At 41.1% G+C, this 20,851-nt stretch overlaps 1 protein-coding gene across 1 annotated transcript in view; it reads right to left on the bottom strand.

Annotated features, from left to right (window-relative positions):
* The window catches only part of Kiaa1210 (KIAA1210 ortholog), a 57,802-nt gene that overhangs the window by 24,760 nt on the left and 12,191 nt on the right, over positions 1–20,851 (bottom strand). Inside the window, exons 2-5 of the mRNA XM_075956913.1 lie at positions 20,186–20,333; positions 13,979–14,105; positions 13,561–13,686; positions 5,290–5,445 (exon numbers count right to left, since the gene is read on the bottom strand). Of these exons, the coding sequence (XP_075813028.1) occupies positions 5,290–5,445; positions 13,561–13,686; positions 13,979–14,105; positions 20,186–20,333 (557 nt within the window). The remainder of the gene's footprint in view (positions 1–5,289; positions 5,446–13,560; positions 13,687–13,978; positions 14,106–20,185; positions 20,334–20,851) is intronic.

The following is a 20,851-nucleotide window of genomic DNA, read 5'->3' as shown; positions in this document are numbered from 1 at the left end:
GTAGGCGGGCCTTCTATCTATCTGTTGCTTTCATTGGTTAATTAATAAAGAAAACTGCTTGGCCTGATAGGGCAGAAATTAGATAGGCAGAGTAGACAGAACAGAATGCTGGGAAGGGAAGGGAAGCAGATGCTATAGCTCTCCTCTCTAAGATGGATGCAGGTTAAGATCCTTCCTGGTAAGCCACCACTTCGTGGTGCTACACACATTAATAGAAATGGGTTAATTGAGATGTGAAAGTTAGCCAATAAGAGACTAGAACTCATGGGCCAGGCAGTGTTTAAAAGAATACAGTTTCTGTGTAATTATTTCAGGTGTAAAGCTAGCCAGGTGGCGGGACACAGCCCGCCACTCCTACTACAATAAAACAATGTCTTTAAAGAGACAGTAAAAGTAATGTTTGTGCAACTCATTTAGAAATGTAATGTATGATTAGAATTACAGACTAATCAATAGTCATCTAGAATATAGTCGTGTTAGGTTTTCTAGATATACAGAGATATATTTCAGATAGATAGGTATTCTTCAGATCTTTCAAAGACCTACAAAACACAGCATTTAAAAGGTTTTAAAAACTTAAACTTTTCTCAACAGTGAGACATGTCTGCTTCTGGAAGCACTGATTACTTCAGAGAGACTGATGGACATTAAGGAAATTCGTTATGTAATTTGTCTTCAATGTGGCAAGGTTAGCCATCTGGGCAAGAAACTACTCTTGCCTGGACTGCTTGATGGTATGCTGTATGAACTGGACATGCAGGACCCACAGAAAAGTGACTGCTAAACTTTCGAAAAGAAGGGATTGTCCTTGAGGGTTCCTGTTTCACAGAAAAACTGCCAGACATTCTGCAGGATACAGAAGAAAGTGACTGACAAACTGCCAAGATAGGCAAAACAGTCTTTCAAATTTCCTGCTTCACGAAAAAGTCTGGCAGATACTATGGGCCTGTAGGCTGAAGATGCATGCCCCAACATTGCAGAGGAACTTTGCGTGGCTGTCCAGGCAGCAAGATGTCTCTGTTAATTCTAGAGTTTTGGAAGTTGTTTACAATGTATTTCCTGATTACTTAGGTAATATTATATCCTTCTGGGGTCTTTAAAGAGTTTTCCTTAGTTATGATAAAGGTTAAATTAGATATAAAGCTTTAGACACACAAAGATAGGATAGATGATAGAGTATTTTCCACATGTAAATGAACTAAATATTGTAACTATAATTCTTGCTTTATAGCTATTTTGTATATGTAATTTTACTATGTTAAAGTTAAACCCTTCCTTTTTAATTAGACAGAAGAGAGCAAATGATGTGGGATGTCCTTCTGTATATGTGTTGATTTATTGGTTGATGAATAATGCTACTTCAGTCTATGGCACGGCAGAATGCAGGCAGGCAGGAAATCCAAACAGAGATATACGTAGAAAGTAGGCTGAGTCAGGGAGATGCCATGTAGTTGCTGAAGGAGAAAGACACCAGCCAGAACCTTATCCGGTCAGCCACAACCTCATGGTGATGCACAGATTAATAAAAATGGGTTAATTCAAGATGTAAGAGCTAGCTGAAAATATGCTTGAGTCATTGGCCAAGCAGTGTTATAATTAATATAGTTTCTGTGTGATTATTTAAGTCTGAGTGGCCGGGAAACGAACAAGCAGTCTCCACCTAAAGCCCTGGGTTTCGTGTGTGTGTGTGTGTGTGTGTGTGTGTGTGTGTGTTTACATGCACATACGCAGGTTATTTGAAATTAAATAGCTCTTAATTTGAGGTTCTGGCTGTATCATCTCCTGACTCAAGTTCCCTAACCTCTTTAAGTCGCAAGCAATAATAGAGATGTTGATGTGGTGTTGCAAAGAATAAATAAGATGATCCATGAGAAGTGCTTGGCACAGTGCCTTTCACACAAGAACCCCCCCCCCGTGTTACTCCATATTCATGTTGGAGGTGAGATAATTGTCAGCTTCCCCATTGTATTAGCTAATAAACAATGTCATTGCTACTGTCACATGGCTCAATGGAAAATGCTATGGAATATGAGTAGGGATCCCAGGCTCACATCTCAGCTTATCACCGATCAGCTCTGTGGCCTTGTCCAAGTCATCTTACCTCTCTGAACCTCCCTTGTTTCATCTGAAATGGGCAGATAGCATCTTTCCTTTTATATCTTAAAGTCTTATAGAGAAAACCAAGTGCTCTGTAAACCGCCAATTTCCATGTGATAATTGGAAGGTGTTGTTCCACTCTCCTCTGGTTTATCACATGAACTTAACAAGGAATGCTCTAAGTTTCAGAGGCTTACTGATCAACATTAAGAGTGAATTAATTATGAAGAAAACTGCCAAAAAAAAACCCACAAGAATCGCTATTGAAGGAAGCAGCTGGGCGGCAATCTAAATGAACTCCAGTAGTTGAAATAATGGAAGAACTGAAAACAACCTAACCTACAACATGTGACCACAGAAACATTTACCCTTCAGTGGGACTGAGGCTGGGCTATTTAATTTTCTGTTCCTTTAACCCATTCCACCCTGTTCACAAGTGAGAAAATGTATTGGTCCTGTGTGCGTGATTTCTTTATCATACTATTCTTTTTCCTCTTAAAAGCAATACTGAAAAAGAAGCTGGCCTGGGTCTGAAAAAACCTGGGATAAAACCGGACTCGCTGAACATAGCAGACAATGAGGACTGCTGAGAACTCAAGAACAATGGCAATGGGTTTTTGATCCTACTGCACATACTGGCTTTGTGGGAGCCTAGGCAGTTTGGATGCTCACCTTACTAGACCTGGATGGAGGTGGGTGGTCCTTGGACTTCCCATTGGGCAGGGAACCCTGATAGCTCTATGGGCTGACAAGGGAGGGGAACTTGATTGGGGGAGGGGGAGGGAAATGGGAGGAGGTGGCGGGGAAGAGACAGAAATCTTTAATAAATAAATAAACGGAAAAAAAAGAGTTCCATCACTGCATTATGGCTGGAGATGGCCAAAGTTCTAGGGATGATGGGGTGCTGGGAAGCATTAGGCAAGGAGATCCTCTGGTTAAAGTGTAAGGTGAATTATGCCCTGCTCAGTAGTAATATCTACTAGGGATGTTTAGATTCCTCTGCATGACAAACAATGCAATCAGACCCAGTCACATGTCATATGTGACATCCTGAGATACCTGTTGGTACTCACTGCCTTTCTTGCTTAATGTAAAGACCTGGAGGCCCCGTACTAGAGTAGAGGCCTAAGTCGGGGGAGCACCGAGTGGGCAAGGGGGGTGAGCGGTAATCCGGGAGGAAACTACGTGTTTTGCAGACTGGAGCTGAAACATACCAGGGACCCCACTCTCCAATGAAGGACTTGTGGGAGGAAGAAACTGCAGAGGCAACTGCTTAAGCAAGCCTCCCATTTCCAACCCAGGGCACACAGGGAAAGCAAGCCTGAGCACCTAGGGCAGTAATTGATGGCATGCATTTCCCCATTCCGCCAGCAGAGGGAAGCAGCTGAGAGAAGAAAAAGCCTGCAAATCGTTCCAAAAAGCAGAGATTTAGTCACTGTTTACTCTGACTTATCTAGGTGTTTTCTACTCTGTCTAGTTTTCTGCTTGTTGTTTGGTGAGAAGGAGATGGGGAAACATTTGAGGATAGGAGTTAGGGGCCAGAATGGGTAAGCAACCTATCTGCTTAAAGAATCTTCTACCCAGGCTGGTTTATTTCCCAATACCTATGAGAGTCGCTTCTTTAGAAACCGCTTGCTGCCAACTGCACGCCCCTTGGGTTTACCATAGTAAAGTAACAAGTGTGGTGTCATGACAGGGCAGAGCCACTCATGTCTGGGGATAATTAGGAAATACACTGTAATACCAAAGACTTCACTTCTATCTGACGGCCCAATAACTACCTTATAGCAACCTGCCTCGACACAGTTCGATTTGAGGGTCTGGGTTTTGTTTTTGAGACACAAACATCCACAAAAGGATTGATGACGCCTACAAGCAAAGGACAACGTCTCAGCCTTGAACAGGAATGAAGCTCCGATACATGCTACACAACATGGATGAACTTCAAAGCCAATACGCTTAAACAAAGAAGCTATCTACGAAGACCTCATAGTATTCATTCCACGCCTATCAGATAGAAAACTAAAGACAGAGAAATTGAATTGGTGCTGTCAGGAGTTGATAGAAGAGAGGAAAGAGGGGCCACTGCTTCACAGCCTTCCATTTGGGAGAGTCAAACAAACTCTGGACCTAGATAGCGATGGTGGGCTTCATGACCCCACCAAATCATACTCTAAAATAGTTTGCATGATTCATTTTATGCAAACCACATTTTCCCACAATAAAAAATAGTTTCCAAGCTAATCCTTCCACCAACTCAGACTGCCCATTCCAACCTATTTGATTTAGTGGTGCTCTCCAGAAAACAGTCATAACCTAATTTCATAAATTAATGATGTCCCATTCACTTACTATCAGTCTGTGTTTTAACTTTAGTCAAACCTAATTTTGGTCTAACTTAATTTTTGACATCGGTAGCCAAAGGCTGCTTTTCTTTATGCAACTTTTTTTTTTTAAGTCAGAGCCTTACAAATGCTAAGCAGGTATAATATCACTGGGCTACACGCCCAGATGCTTTTACGGGATCTTTTAGCAACAAAATAGCGTTGTTCCAGCAGGCTAGTTGGTTTTGGTATAAATTATGTTTCTGTTCACTTTTAGTTCCCAGTATTAATGGCTCCAAATTTTAAATCAATTTAAGTTCACAACAGTGAATTAAGATAAACACAAATTAATTTGAGAATGGAGCTGTTAATATGATTACAATCTACTAATTTGCCAATTGTTAATAAATACTATTTGGTTGGCAGATCTAAACATACAAAACACTTATGTATGTATGCCCACTAGTGTGCCAACTCCCTTTTATTATGGTAGACAGTTAGGAAATAATAGTGTATTACTTAACCTCTGACTTTATATTGAAAAAGTGTATAGTGGTATTCATTAAAAATCTCTATTTTAGTTTTCATAAAACAACTGAACATATCCACAAACTATTGTGTATTTCAGAAACAGTATCTTCCATTGTTTATGAGTTAAACTGGTGATTATTTGATTTGTAAAACTGAATGGAAAAGGTAAACCATTGTTGATGCAAATCAAAAACCAAGAGTGGCAGTTTCTTTCCCAAAGTACCATTCTGGTTTGCCCCTGGAGTTGAGGCATGGCGAGAGAAACTAGAACAAGAAACGATGCCTCTGATGGGTGGCCACCCCCAAACTTATCCCTGGGAGCAGAACTAAAATTCACCTTGCTCCATGTTGCTGAACGGTCTGCTGGAAACTTCTTTGGGGAGATCTTGGATTTCTCGTCTCTGGCAAAGTGTCTTTCCAAGTCCTTCGAGTCTTTCTTAGCTTGGGTAACACTGGAAGAGACACTGAGTCTCCGTGAGTGCAGTGGTGGGATCTGTTAAAAGGAGAACAGAAGAGGTTCAAGCTTAGGCTTTTCTCCCCCACCCCTACCCAGGCTACTGGTGTCCTTTGTTCCTTAACCAGGTGAAAGACTGACAGGCCAAAAAGAAACAAAAAATGACACATATAAAAAATGTCATAATAAAACCTAGCATTATGTAAAATTAATAAATTCTAATACAGGCTGGGAGATGACTCAGTAGCAAAGACGAGGATCTGAGTTTAAATCTCTAGAACTCATGTAAAAATTAAAATGGGTAGCAGAAGCATCTGTAATGCCACTGCCTCGATGGCAAGATGGGAGCCAGAGATAGGAGAATCTCTGGAAAGTTGCAGGCAAGGTGGCCTGATGTATACAATAGAAAACAGCAAAGAACCCCTGGCTGAAACCAAGGGGGTTGAAAGGCAAGAATAGACACCTGAGGTTGTGGATTTGTCCTCTAACTACTACAAATGTGCCTTGAATGCATGCACACCCACAGACGTTGAGTGTGTGTGTGTGTATGTGTATATATATATATATATATATATATATATATATATATACATGTGTTTGAATGTGAGCAATGCCCTTGGAGTCTCTGTAGATCAGTGTCTAAGCTGAAAGTGCTGTGTGGTAGTTTGAATAAGAATGGCCGCCACAGGCTCAAATTTGGGATGCTTAGTCATCGGGATGTGTGTGTGTATACATATATGTGTGTATGTGTGTAGACATGAATTGTCTATGTGTATGTATACCTTTATTTATGTATGTATATATAAATATGTATGTGTGTGTGTATAAAATAACAACTGAGAAATAGGTTCAAGAAGGAATCTCCTGCCTCCTTGCCTTCACGTCTAATACCCACTGAAATCAACGACCAGCAGTCTTGGGTTTGCCTCTGGGTTTCTACACATGTTTGCCAATCCCCAAACAAAGTTAGAAGTATGTTTAATTAAAGCCAGAGTTTTGGTTTTAGGCCCTTCTGTATTCTGTCTAGAAATCTTGCTTCATTCTGATCTTTCTTTGAATCTTGGCCGTGTCTTTGGAGCCTAGTGCTTACAGAAGCAAATCTTTATGATCTGAGATTGACTTCCACACTATATATAATCTCTCAGTCCTTTTACTCCAAGAATCTTCTGGCCTGGATCTTAACAATATTCACTTCTTGTCTTCATATAATTAAGGTCGATCTTTCTGGGAATGCTAAAGAAAAATCTAGAGATTCATGCTCAGCAAGCCTGTACCATTGAGACTAGATATAAATAAATAAAATCTAAAACCTTTAGTTCTTGGCTTTTTGGAGACCTTTCCCTATGGTGAGATACCATGCTCAGCCTAGATACAGGAAGGAGGGCCTTGGTCCTGCCTCAACTTGATCTGCCAGGCTTTGTTGACTTCCCATGGGAAGCCTTATCCTCGCTGAGGAGTGAGTGTGAGGTGTTGGGGAGATGGGAGAAAGTTGGGGAGGAAGAAAACAGAGGGGGAAACTGTGGTTAGTATGTAAAATGAATTTTAAAAATAAACAAATAAATCTTTAAAAAATAAAATGTATAGTTCAATCTTTAATTTTATAAAAAAGATAAAAATGGTCTCTTTGCGGGGTAGACTAATTTCAGACTAAGGACCATGATACAAGAGGACCATGGCCAGGCAAGTGCATCATGGTCATTAGACTATAGATTTTAAATTTTATTTATCTATTTGTTCATCTGTTGTGGGAAATCAAAGTGAGAGCCTCTCACTGGTGCTTAGCAAGATTGTACCATCTGCAGTTTGCCTCACCTGATCCTATGAACTGGGCTACAATAACTCACGGTTCTTTATTCTTCAGAGTCAACATTTCTTGCTTCTGTCTAAGGGTCTACATAGCTCAGGACATAGAGCCTCCAGACATTAGCCAAAGAAAAATGGACACAGCAGAGGTTTGCCAAGATTTTGCTCCTGGATAACTCCTGGCTAGGGTTTCTGGTGCTCCTTTATTGCTACCAGTCTTTACTGGGAACTTAGGAACTAAGCCTAAATCAACTATTGCTTCAATAAACTATCCCTAAGCCCAGGTCTAATGAAAATAGTTACAAATGACGACAAATAACTTTCACTAATGGATGATAAAATGCCAGGCAGTGAGAAATCTCCGCGGGCGTATCTCATTTAAAAATCACAGTTCTTAGAAGTGTTTGCTAGTATGAGCTCCATTATCTAGGTGGGGGGAAATGAGATTTGAGAATAGATGTAACTGATCATAGTTCTACCACTTACAAGGCAAGTATTTGAAATCTCTTGCTAAATTGATAGCTTGTGTTCTTACCCACTATGCACTCTTGTTTCCCCACCAGCAATAAGTGCCAGGGATGGGAGGTCCCATACTGAAGACCATGTTTAGGAAGCTGAAAGGCAACAGGCAGAGCCAATGGTCTATTTGCTCCATTTAGAAGGACTGCAGAAGGCTGCAGAGGTGGCTCAGTGGTTAAGAGCACTGATTGTTCCTCCAGAGGACCTGGGTTCAATTCCCAGCACCCACATGGAAGCTCACAACTGTCTATAATTCCAGTTCCAGGGTACCCGACACCCATGGCAAAATACAAATACATGTAAAATAAATATTAAAAAAAGAAAGAAGAACTGCAGAAAGAGGGTTGGGGCCTGAGAGCAGTAAGAAAGGTGTTTCTTACAGGGTTTTTTAAATGATAAACTCAACGGCATGAAGATGCTATTAACACAGTATCACATCTTAACTGTTTGTAATCAAATAAGGAAAGCCTCATCTAAGCACACACATTCCCAGCACATCAGAGAGGGCATCGGGTGAATGTCTGGAAAGGAAGAAAATTGGCTTCATTTTAGTATTTGGGACAAAAGTGGATACCTGGATTTCCCTCTCACACTCTTTAGATGCTGTGAAGGTCATTTATGACCCACTAAGAACCCTGCTCTGGGGCTGGAGGGATTGCTCGGCCATCAGGATCCACATCAGGCAGCTCACAACAGTCTGCAACTCCAGTTCCAGAGGAATACAACCCCTCTGACCTCTGTGGGCAATTGTACTTATGTGTACATACCCTCACACACATATAGATAGACTTTTTTTTTTAATTTAAAAACTAACACAAACTCTTCAAGGGACCCAGACACTGGACAATTCTATAGTTCTACCGGGATCTCTGGAGCACTGCATGTCAGGAGCCTTGATTATTTTAGTTTTGTGTATGTATGTGTGTTCGGTGTTTTGAGACAAGGCCTCAGAACATACTCCGGGGCAATCTGAAATTCACTGTGTAGGAGAAACAAGTCTTGAACTTATGATCCTCTGGCCTCAGCATCATAAATGCTTATAATATAGAAACGTGACAGCCACCTTGCCGAGCATCTGAGACCCTTGCCACCAATTAACCTTCATGAAGTACAGCCATCTTGGCACTTGAAGGGAGTTTTCTACCCAGAGGTTAAAATGGTCATTGAGGAGCTATTGTCACCTAACCTAGTTGGCATCACACACACACACACACACACACACACACACACACACACACACACACACACCTTGACACAAGCCACAGTTATCTGGAAAGAGAAACCTCAAATGAGAAAATGCTTTATTAGATTGCCTGTAGACAAGTCTATGGGGAATTGATCACTTCTTGATAGAGGAGGGCCCAGCCCATTGTGGGCAGTGCCACCTCTGGGCAGGTGATCCTGGGTGGGGTAAGAAAGCAGGCTGAGAAAGCCACGCAGAGCAAGCCAGTAACCTATGTTCCTCCGTGTCCTCTGCTTCAGTTCCTGCCCCCTTGCTCCTGCCTTGACTTCCTGCCCTAGCTTCCCTCAGTGATGGATTATTTACCTGGATGTAGAAAATGAAATAAACCATTTCCTCCCCCCAAGTTGTTTTTGGTCATGGTCTTTATCACAGTAATAGGGAAAAAAATCACTAATGCAGCGCCCTCTGCTGTCCCTGGACATGTTTGACAGGAAGAGGCCTGAAGGATCAGGCAGGCCCAATCAACGCATGAGATGTAGGCCCACACTGGTCATTTGTGGCCCAGAACCCAGCAAATATGTCAAAATATCAGAACAACCCAAAGGTTATGAATCTCATCAGTAAATTGTCAGCCAAGTTGGGAGGTCAAGCATAATGTCAAACAGAGCCCTTGCTGAATGAAGAGCAGCTTAGCTCGCTCACTGGATGTTGCAATAATGCAAACAGACCAGTGTACCTCTGACCTCATCAGGAGAGCTGGGGTGCTTCGAAGACTATCCCTACCCTTCTGCATCAAATGTGGCTGAAGCATTTTACAGTGGTTTGCCATTAGGGTCTTCATTTAGATAATGTTTTCCTACTAGGAATTATAAACACTTTTCAACCTTAATCATATTTTTTAAAAATTTAGGGGGTATTAATTCCTCCATTTTTCTTTACTAGTCTTTTGGGGGTTTTCCTTTGAATTACTGGCCAAGCAAGCTGAATATGGCCAACTTACTGCTTTCATGAATGGAAATAAAGATTTGTTAGTGGGAAGCAAGTAAAACCCATTTAAGTTGATTTGAGTTGGAGAAAAAAAAGAAAACTTGCCTTTGAACTATTGTGGTTTTTCCCATCCCTTCATCATGACAAATAAAGCTCCTATAATATTTCCTTGCATTCTTCTCAAAAAATAATCTTGGCTTTTAACTGAATGTCTGTACTGTTAATGTCTGAAACTCTACTACTACAGGAGGGAAAGAGTACAGAACTGTTTGGTTCCAAATATAAGAAACAACCCGTAACACTTGCCATGGCCAAGAAGGGGTAGAGAATGTAACTGCGGGCATGCAAAAGCTGGTGTTGCTATTTCAGACTGGATATTAGAAAGTACAGGAGAAGAGGCTTTCCCTAATGTGCTGCAAGAAGGCAACACTCCAGTGACACTAGGGACCCCCACCCCAGAGCCATGCCCTCTGCTGATCTCCTCAGTGCCGTCTTCCCCACCCTTCAAGATTAAAGCACCCAGCACAATTTGCACACACTCTGCATAAGCCAGAGCCAGTCACCTGAAGCCTCAAACAGATGTGACAAAAATAAACTCAACTTCTTTTTTGCCAAATACAAAAATCATATCAAAACAGCTTTCCAGTGGGGCATGGTCTCCTTGTGCAGCTTCCCAGTTTCACAGGGATGCTCAGGCAAAAACCCACCCATAAACAAGAAACAAGCTGCTAAAAATTGATGCCCTGGCATTCAATCCAACTCCATGAAGAGCACTCCTGGATCAGAGTTCTAGAAGTATCTGGCCGAGGAATGGTTGCATCTTATAAGTTTAGGATTAGTTGGAGGTAAGGGGCTGTCTTAAGGTAAATGATAATTTTTTTCTGGGACTGTTAAGAGTGCTACCATATCTGGGCAGATATGAAGAATTAGAGAATCTTAGGAAGTGAGGTATAGGGAGCCCATGGATTTTGAGGTTAATACACCTGAAATACATTTCTAAGTCAACAATATACTAGCTGGGTGAATCATTTATTTTAAAAATATTTATTAGATGGATTTATATTCCTTTTATGTGTGTGAGCATTTTGCCTGTATGTATGTCTGTGCACCATGTCCCTGGTGTCCATGGAGCCTAGAGGAAGGAATTGGATTCCTTGGAACTGGAGTTACAGACAGTTATAAGCTATTGTGGGATCCTGGGAATCAAACCTAGGTCCTCTGAAAGAATGCTTTTAACCACTGAACCATACCTCCAGTCCCTTTAATAACTTATTTAAACTTTCAGACTCTTCACTTAATCCCCATAAGCAAATTTTTGAGGGAGTTATCAATGCTGTACATTGCAGATGAGCAAATGAAGGCTCAGAGAAGTTAAGGTCTTACGGTCACAGCCACTAAGTTGTAGGGCGAGAATTCAAGCATAGATTTATGTAGTTATTTAATCGAAATGGCCCCCATAGGCTCATAGGGAGTAGCACTATTAGGAGGTGTGGCCTTGTTGAAATAGGTGTAATCTTGTTGGAGGAGGTGTGGCTTTGTTAGAGGAAATATGACATTTGGGGTGGGTTTTGAGGTTTCAGATGCTCAAGCCAAACCTAGTTTCACTCTCATCCTGTTGCCTGCCAATCCAGATGTCCAACTCTCAACTCCCTCTCTAGCACCATGCCTGCCCGCCTGCTGCTATGCTAAGAATGGACTAAACTTCTGAGCTGTAAGCCAGCCCCAGTTAAATGTTTTCCTTTATAAGAGTTGTCATGATCATGGTGTCTCTGCACAGCAATAGAAACCCTCAGACAGAAGTTGATACCAGGTACTGGGGTATTGCTGTGATGGGCCTGACCATACTTCTGTGGGCTTTGAGACTTTGGATTAAAAGAAACATCTGAATGCTTTAAGTGGGCCTTAATGGGCCAAACTAGTAGGAGCATGAAAGACAGTGGTGCTGAGGCTGTTGTGAACTGTGGGGGCCTGGCACATGAGGTTCCAGAGAAGAATATTAGTAGGTTGCCTAGAGATCATTATTATGATATTTTGATGAAGAATGAGGCTGTTTTCTGCCCTTGTTAAAAAAAATCTGTCCATAGCTAAATTAAAGAATTATAGATTAACAGCTTTGGCAGAGAACATTTTCAAACAATTTAGGATTAACTGTCTTGTGTGGTTATTAGTGGCAAGTCATATGCAGATCTATAATGAAAACGAGCAAGCTGAACAAGGAAAATTACAAAATGGACAATTGCAAGAGAAAAGGGGCACCAGGAAGTGTAAACAGATTAAAGAAAAGCCTGATGCTAAGTGGAATTAAGGGAGTGGTGACCTCAGAGCAAGATCCCACCCAGCTAAGCTTCCAATTTGTGAAAGGGAGTGAGAGAAAAGTTTAGGGCCAGGTGTGGTGGTGCACACCTTTAATCCCAGCACTCAAAAGGCAAAAGCGGGCAAATGTCCGAGTGCAAGGTCAGTCTGGTCTGTCTACAGCACTAGTTCCAGGAAAGTCAATATTAGGCTGTGAAAGAAACCACTGAAAACAAAAGCTGGTGAAAATATATTTGAACAAGGGGGTCCTGTTCAGCCCCAGCAAGGAGCAGAACTTGGCAGCTTCGGCCACACTGTTCTGGCTTTAGGGTCTATTCTTATAGAAGAAATGAATTATGGAATCTCCCTACACAACTAAAGAAAGCTTCTGAGTCTAGGTATGTGGCAGGGTGTCCCTGTATGGAGGCCCAGAGACACCACTGTGTGAAGCTGTGAAGGTAAAGCCTGAATTGCCTTGGAGATCCCCAAATCTTGGAGATGCTGGAACTATGGGATACCTGCTAAACAGAGCTGATAACAGGAAGTGGAACCAGCCCAAGAGAGAAAAGTGTGTTGCAGTCAACAAAGCTGAAAAGAGCTGAAGATCTGAGGAGCACTTTGACACCAGACATGGAGATGCAGAGTTTGGAGTTTGCCCAGCGTGTTTTTGGTCTTGCTTTGGTCCAGGATTTTCTCATTTATGTTCCTTTTCCTACATTTTAAAACTGTAATGTATGCCCTGTGCTATTATGCATTAGAAGTATGTGATCTGCTTTTTCATTTTGATTTTACAAGGAATTACAGGTAAGAGATTGCATGAGTCTCAGAAGAGACTTTGAACTTCAAACTTCGAAACAATGCCGGCACTGTTATAGACAATGGGGACTTTTGAAATTGGACTATGACATGGCTATGAGTATATAGGGGCCAAGGAGTGGAATGTGCTGGTTTGAATGAAAATGGCTCCCATAGGCACACAAGGAATGGCAAAGTTAGGAGGTGTGGCCTTGTTGGAGTAGGTATGGCCTTATTGGAGGAAGTATGTCACTATGGGGGAAGGCTTTGAGGTCTTATATGTTCAAACTATGCCCAGTATGGCACACAGTCTCTTCTGATGCTGCCTGTGGGTCAAGATAGAGAATTTTTTCATCTTTTTCTCCAACACCATGTCTACTTGCATGCTGCCATGTTTGTTGCCATGACCAATAATGGACTAAACCTCTGAGATTATAAGTCATCCCCAGTTAAATGTTTTCCTTTAAAAGAGTTTTCATGGTCACAGTATCTCTTCACAACAATAGAAATTCTGACTAGGACAATCTGTCTATCTGACTTAGCTGCCCATGCTCCATACATTTCCATGGTATTACCTCAGCAACCTGGGAGCCTGAGACCCAGAGTTCACTTTTGGAACCACAGCGGCCCACAGATCTACTCAAAGCTTCAAGGACATCAGTTCCTGTCACTCTAGGCAGAGTTCTGGGAATAAGAAATCTCTGTGGGAGAGAGAGAAAAGCTTGAGTTTGGTATGTTAGCACATAGTGAACACCCCACTATCAAAATAATGGTAGTATCCTTGTAGTGTCTTAAGTACACTAACAGCAGCCAACACTCTGTGTTGGCCATGTTACATGAGTACACACCTATTTAAATAATGGATTATTTGATGTTTAAGATATTGCTGTGAGGTAAAATTAACTTTTGAGCAGGATTAAATTTCTCCCTCCTTTGAGGAAGATATGATAGAGGAATAGTGTCGAATTAGACTGAGGTCAAGTTTATCATTACCTCCTGTGATCTGCTTCTCTGGGACTCTGGAGTCAGGGGCAGTTTGCTTGCCCGTTTGTCATGCTCAGATTCCAAACAGAAGACACTGTCATGGGATATGGACTTGGTTCCCAAGCTACTCTTAGGCCTACATGGAAAGAAAAAGTATTTTAAAAGCAGTCCAAGATTAAGAATCAAAGTACAAGATATTTTTATGATATAGATACAAGAGACAGCGCAGAAAGAATGCAGAGATGCATATATATTGAACCATAAATCAGTCTGTGAGATGGGGAGTGAGAATACAAAAACACAAAGACCAAGATACACAACTGTAACATATGTGCAGATGACCTAGGTTAATTCCATGCAGGCTTCCTGGTTGTCGATTCAGTCTCTGTGAGTTCCTGTGAGCCCAGTTAGTTGATTCTGTGGGATTCCTTTGACCCCCACTGACTACTACAATCTTTCCTACCCCTCTTCTACAGGATTCCCCAAGTTCTGCCTAATGTTTGGTTTTGGGTCTCTGAATTGTTTCTGGGTGAAGCCACATAAATATAAATACGTCATTTCCCTGCTGTAGATTATGCTTATTGTTAAAAATAAAGCTGTTTGACTGATAGCAGGGAAGAAAGAGATTGGACAAGACAGCCAGACAAGGGAGAATCCTGGGAGAAAGGGATGGAGTTAGGGTAGTGTTGGGGAATATTATTTTAAGGTGTATGAATTTTGTTTATGGTACATTTGTTTAACTCTGTGAAGTTGTGATTCTTTGACTGTCTAAAACACCTGATGGCCTAATAAAGAGCTGAATGGCCAATAGTGAGTCAGGAGAAAGAACAGGCAGGGCTGGCAGGCAGACAGTATAGAAGAAAGAAGGAGAAATGATGAAGAAAAGGAGCAAGAGAACAAGAAGAAGGGGACATCGGGGGCCAGCAAACGATAGAGAAAGAAGTAAAGAAAGGTATGTGAAAATAGAAAAAGATAAGCCAGGCGGTGGTGGCGCACGCCTTTAATCCCAGCACTCAGGAGGCAGAGGCAGGCGGATCTCTGTGAGTTCGAGGCCAGCCTGGTCTACAAGAGCTAGTTCCAGGACAGGAACCAAAAGCTATGGAGAAACCCTGTCTCAAAAAATCCAAAAAAAAAAATATAAAAAGATAAAGGCCCAGAGGCAAAAGGTAATCAAGATAATTTAAGAAAAACTGGCAAGAAACAAGTCAAGTTAAGGCTGGGAAATTATAAATAAGAATAAGCCTTTGTGTATGATTTATGTGAGAGCTGGGTGGTGAGCCCCTCAAAAAGCCAAAAGAGTAAAGCATCACACAACAGACACCAGCCAGCTGCCAAGCAAGCAAGACACGTAGAAAATGAGGCAACCAGCCACGAGCCACATGGCAAAATGTAGATTAATAAAAATGAGTTAATTCAAATGTAAGATCTAGTTAGTAATAACACTAGTCATCAGCTGACCATTTATAAGTAATATAAGACTCTGTGTGGTAATTTGTAAGCTACTCCCAGGACAGGAAAACTCTGCCTACATGTGACACTCTGTGGCAGGCATACGTCCACATAAAGCCTGAAAAGGCTTTTTAAACGGGAGGAATTCTAGACACACAGAAATATAACCAGGGGCTGGGGAGATGGCTCAGTGGTTAAGAGCATTGCCTGCTCTACCGAAGTCCTGAGTTCAATTCCCAGCAACCACATGGTGGCTCACAACCATCTGTAATGAGGTCTGGTGCCCTCTTCTGGCCTGCAGGCATACATGCAGACAGAATATTGTATACATAATAAAATAAATCTTTTTTTCAAAAAAGAAATATAACCAAGAACAGCTTCCTAATTTGTGTCTCTCATGTAGGCCATGGTATGGAGACACATCTCCTGGCTGCAGCATGTGGTCCTGAGCTTAAGTGACATAATGGGTTCCTGCAATCTCTTCCATGGGTAGCAGCACAGAGAGGCTTCTTCTAGCTGCTGCCTGCAGGCTTGAGAGCTCTGCCAGCACGCTACATGATGGGTTTACGAGTTTTGCTCATGTAGACAGGAAGGGTTAAAGATGCACAGTAAGGACAGATTCAGACCCCAAAAAAGCCTCTAAATGGGTCACAATGTATTAAAAAATGTGTGTAGGCTTGGGAGAGAGAAAAAAGAATATATACAGTCTTCGATGTAAAAAGTATAGTTTTAAAATAAAATCCTTAAAAAAAGAATAGAGTAATAAAAATAAGTCACATAAAATGTAAAATACACAGAGAGTCTAAATACTGTATATTATTGTGTTATATTTGAACTTTTTGGCTGCTAAGAGACACTGGACGATAAAAGCCAATAGACTGAACCAACCTATATATTTTAAAAATAACTTTAAAATTTAAGTTAAAAAATATGTTACTTTGGGTGAAAGGTTATGCTGTTATTTCCACATAAAATAAGAGGCGATGGATTCATTCTTGGGTAAAGAAAATCAGGTTTGATCAGGAAAGACCCCCTAAAATCTTGACTACAGACATAGGAAAATAAACCTAAAGAAACTACAAGACATGTAATGCATATTTTGCCTGCTCAAACACATAAAACAAAGATTCATTGGCTAACTCGTGTACTCTGCACATTCAATATTTATATTGATACAGATATGTATGTTACCTTTAAAAATTTATGTATTTTCAGAGCAAGGGGACAAGATACCAATAAAGACAGTCCAGGTGACCCACCTTCAAGGCTACTGACTGAGATCATCCAGTCTTACAAAATACTCCAGCTAAGACTAAACAATTATTCTCTTTTCCTCAGGGTTTCTCCAAAGATTGCCAGTGCCCCCAATCATCAGGAAGTAGTTTAGAAAACTATGTCCACATTTCCAAAATACTGATTATAAATGTTTATTTTCATTTAAGGTCGGTTGGTTATAAATTGTTATTGGTCATGATCAAAAAGTACTAAACAAAAAATAAATGTCTCTTTCTAAAATAATAAATATAAATATTCTATAAAAATGATGGGGAGAGGGGCTGGAGAGATGGCTCAGAGGTTAAGGACACTGACTGCTTTCCCAGAGGTCCTGAGTTCAATTCCCAGCAACCACATGGTGGCTCACAACCATCTACAATGAGATATGATGCCCTCTTCTGACATGGAGGCAGAACACTGTATTGTATATGTAATAAATAAAATCTTTAAAAAAAATAATGGGGAGAAGGGGTAGATTATTGAATCTACTTTAAACCAAAAAACAATAGTTAACCTCAAAATATTTTACATTGATATGGATTTTAGTTTATTGATACAAATTTGTTAATTTTATTATACTGTATGTATATTTCTACTCTTGTTTATGGTATTGTGTTTATACAGCTCAATTAAAAATGTAATATGTAATTTAAAAATACAGATTAATAGTCATTTATAATAGTCAAAATTATAGTCATGTTAGATACATTTCAAAGTCATAAACATAGGTTTAGATAGATAGATGATCTTCAGACTTTTCAAAGACCTACAGAATATGACATTTAATATGGTTAATAACCTAAGGCTTTTCGTGACAATGAGACACATCTGCTCCTGGCAGCACCAATATACTTCAGAGAAGAAAATGGGCATTGAAGAAACTCTGTATGGAGTTTTCTTTCTTTATGGCAAAATCTAGTCATAGACAAATAAACTTCCCTTGCCTCAATTGCTGGTAGTCAGTCACTGTTCAAACTGGACCAGTAGGACTCAAGAAAGGTGAATGCCAAACTTTGCCAAGACAAGGTATAACAGTTCTTCAAAATTCTCTTCTTCACAGGATAGTCTATTAGATATGCTAGGCCTGTAGGCCAGAGTTGGATGCCCCAACATTACAGAGGAACTTTGGGTGACTGTCCAGGCAGCCTGATGTTCCTGTCATTAGGTAACATTTCACCCTTCTGGGGTCTTTGACAGAGTTAAAGACTAAATAGTCATAGTTAAAATTTTTCTTAGTTAGGATAAAATGTAAATTAGATACTCACCAAGATAAGATAGATAATAGAGTATTTTCTCTAATTTTGCCAAATACAAATGGATTGGATATTGTTACTGTAATTCTTAATAACTGTTTTTGCTATATATAATCTTACTATGTTAAAGTTAAAACCTTCCCTTTTAACTAAACAAAAAGGAGGAAACTCTGTGGATTTTACTCATTATTAATAATAAAGTCAATAGCAGGGCAGAAAGAGATTGGACAAGGCAGCCTGACAACTGGGAGAATGCTGAGAGAGAGAAGGGCAAAGTCAGGGCAGTCACAGCAGATGCCAGTCAGCTGCTGAGTAAGCAGGATGTGTAGAAAAGGAGATAACAAGCCACAAGCCAAGTGGCAAAATATAGATTAATAAAAATGGATTAATTTAAATATAAGAGCTAGTTAGTAATAACCTTGTGCCATCAGCTGAGCATTTATAGGTAATGTAAGCCTCTGTGTGGTAATTTGTAAGCACCTCCTAGTATAAGAAAATTCCACCTACATTTTCCCCTCTCCCTTCTTACCTCTCACCCCCCCATGCTTCCTCCCTCCCTCGCAAATAGGGAATGGAACTGTTAGGAGATGTGGCCTTGTTGGAGTGGGTATGGCCTTGTTGGAGGAAGTGTGCTACTGTGGAGGTGGATTTGAGGTCTCATATATACTCATGATGTGGGAGTCCCCTCTGTGTGCTGTGATTAGCATTAATGAATAAAGAAAATGCCTTGGCCTGTTGATAAGGCAGAACTTAGGTAGGCAGGGAAGATGGAACTGAATGCTGAGAGGAAGAAGGGCAGAGTCGGGGAGACGCCATGGAGCCGCTGGAGATAAATGTGCTGGAATTTTGCTGGTAGGCCATGACCTCGTGGTGATATACAGCTTAATAGAAATGTGTTAAATTGAGATGTAAGAGTTAGCCAAGAAGAAGATAGAGCTAATGGGCCAAGCAGTGGTTTAATTAATACAGTTTCTGTGTAGTTATTTCGGGGCTAAGCTAGCCAGGCGGCCAGGGTGAACAAGCAGGCCCTCTTCCTACATGCTCAAGCCAAGCACAGTGTCTCAGACTAACTTCCTGTTGCCTGAGGGTCAAGATGTAGAACTCTCAGCTCCTTCTCTGGCATCGTGTCTGCCTGCACGCTGCCATGTCCCACAGTGATGATAATGGTCTAAACCTCTGTAACTGTAAGCCCCCAACTCAAATAAATGTTTTCCTTCATAGGAGTTGCCATGGTAATCATGTCTCTTGACAGCAGTAGAAACCCTAACTAAGACAGTGGCAAAAACAGCAGACTAAACAGACCATTTTGGAGTGAGAAGTTACCATTGTTATAGAAATAGCCATTACCAATTTGCAGAAGCAATGCAGAATATGCTAGATATTCCCTCCATCCCCCACCCCTCTGTTGTGTAGACAGGCTTCTTCTAGTCTTACTTTAAACTCTGAGACAATGTTCTACAATGGTATTGCTTGAACAGTATGAAATGAGCCCCCTTTTTTTTTTCAACCCCCCTCCTCTTGGCAAAGCTATCTGACAGTCCTCATCATGGGTACGGTCATTAAAGAACCACAGATACTTTAATGTCATAATGCCATGGGAAGTGTTTGGGAGAGGAGAGTACTGGGAGAGTCTTGGCATGGCAGAGCCTCAGAGAATGGTGAGGAGCAATGGTGAACTCTGTGTGGCACCTCCAGATGTCTGCAGTTTAACATCCTGAGAATTGACCAAAGTGTTCCATAGAGGGAGATCTGATTGGTCTAGGGACAGCTGCAGGTACAGGAGATCCCAATGAATGAGAAAGGTAATGTTTAAATTGGAACACCACATATAAAAATGTGAATGGGTGTCAATTAGTGGCTAAGAAACAGCTTTCCCCATATTCCTGTGACCACCCAGTATCCCGAGGGGGAGTGAAAGATGGATTGAGCATGCTAGTTTGTTTGTGTACTTTAAAACAACCAAAGAGTTTATGGCTAAGCTCTTCTATGCTTTAACACTCCTTTTCCTGAGATTTTATTACATAGGAACCTAGAGTCCATTTTCCTGATCTGCAGTCTGGAGATGAGGTAAGCAAACCAGGTCAAAAGACCAAACCTCTGCATGACATGAGCCATCCTGACCGTCTGGAATGGGCCACGAGCTCCTCGTGAGCAGTAGGCCTGGAGTCTGACTGTTCTACCTGCTTGTGCATGTTTGGATCCTGCTCCAGCCCCAGCCCCTGACCCCATCTGAGCTTACTTGTGCACTTTGATTTCCGTAACTGGCTTCAGACTGCTACTAGAAAGCCTTGGCTTTACCACGTTCCCTTCCTGGACATCTTCCGGCTCTTTCTTCTTCTTCTTGCCAAAAAAGCTCTTAAAGGCTTTAAACTTGGATTTCTTCTTTCCTGGAAATGAGAAATGGCCATGAGGCTGAGCGCAGCAGAAGAAGTGAAGGTAGGGGAGAGACAGAGCTGTAGCAGCAGGAAGAGGCCTATGGTCTCAGGTGCCTTGAAGATTTTGCCTCTGGTACCCACCATACCATTCATGTGTTTGTGACATCCTTAGAAATTCAATAAGCAGGTATCTGGATTGCTGTGGGAAGGAACAACCCAGGACATAGCTTGTGGGGTCTTAAGGTAGCCTCAATCCAGGCCAATACTCACAAAGTACCAATTTGCTTGTTAATTTCAATGACTGAGAAAGCTCATCTACATTTTATTTTTTTAGCTTTCAACCTTCTTTACTTTATTTTATTTAAATTTGTGGAAGGGAAGACCCAGGATGTGTGTGTGTGTGTGTGTGTGTGTGTGTGTGTGTGTGTGTGTGTATATATATATATATATATATATATATATATATATATATATACCAGCTGGCTTTGAAATTGTGATCTTCCCTGCTTGAAGCTCCCTAGTGCTGATAT

The sequence above is a fragment of the Microtus pennsylvanicus genome, chromosome X, assembly GCF_037038515.1.
Source record: "Microtus pennsylvanicus isolate mMicPen1 chromosome X, mMicPen1.hap1, whole genome shotgun sequence".
In the NCBI taxonomy this organism is placed as follows: Eukaryota; Metazoa; Chordata; class Mammalia; order Rodentia; family Cricetidae; genus Microtus; species Microtus pennsylvanicus.
The sequence above is the reverse complement of the archived record's forward strand: the minus strand, read 5'-3'. Positions and strand labels throughout refer to the sequence as shown.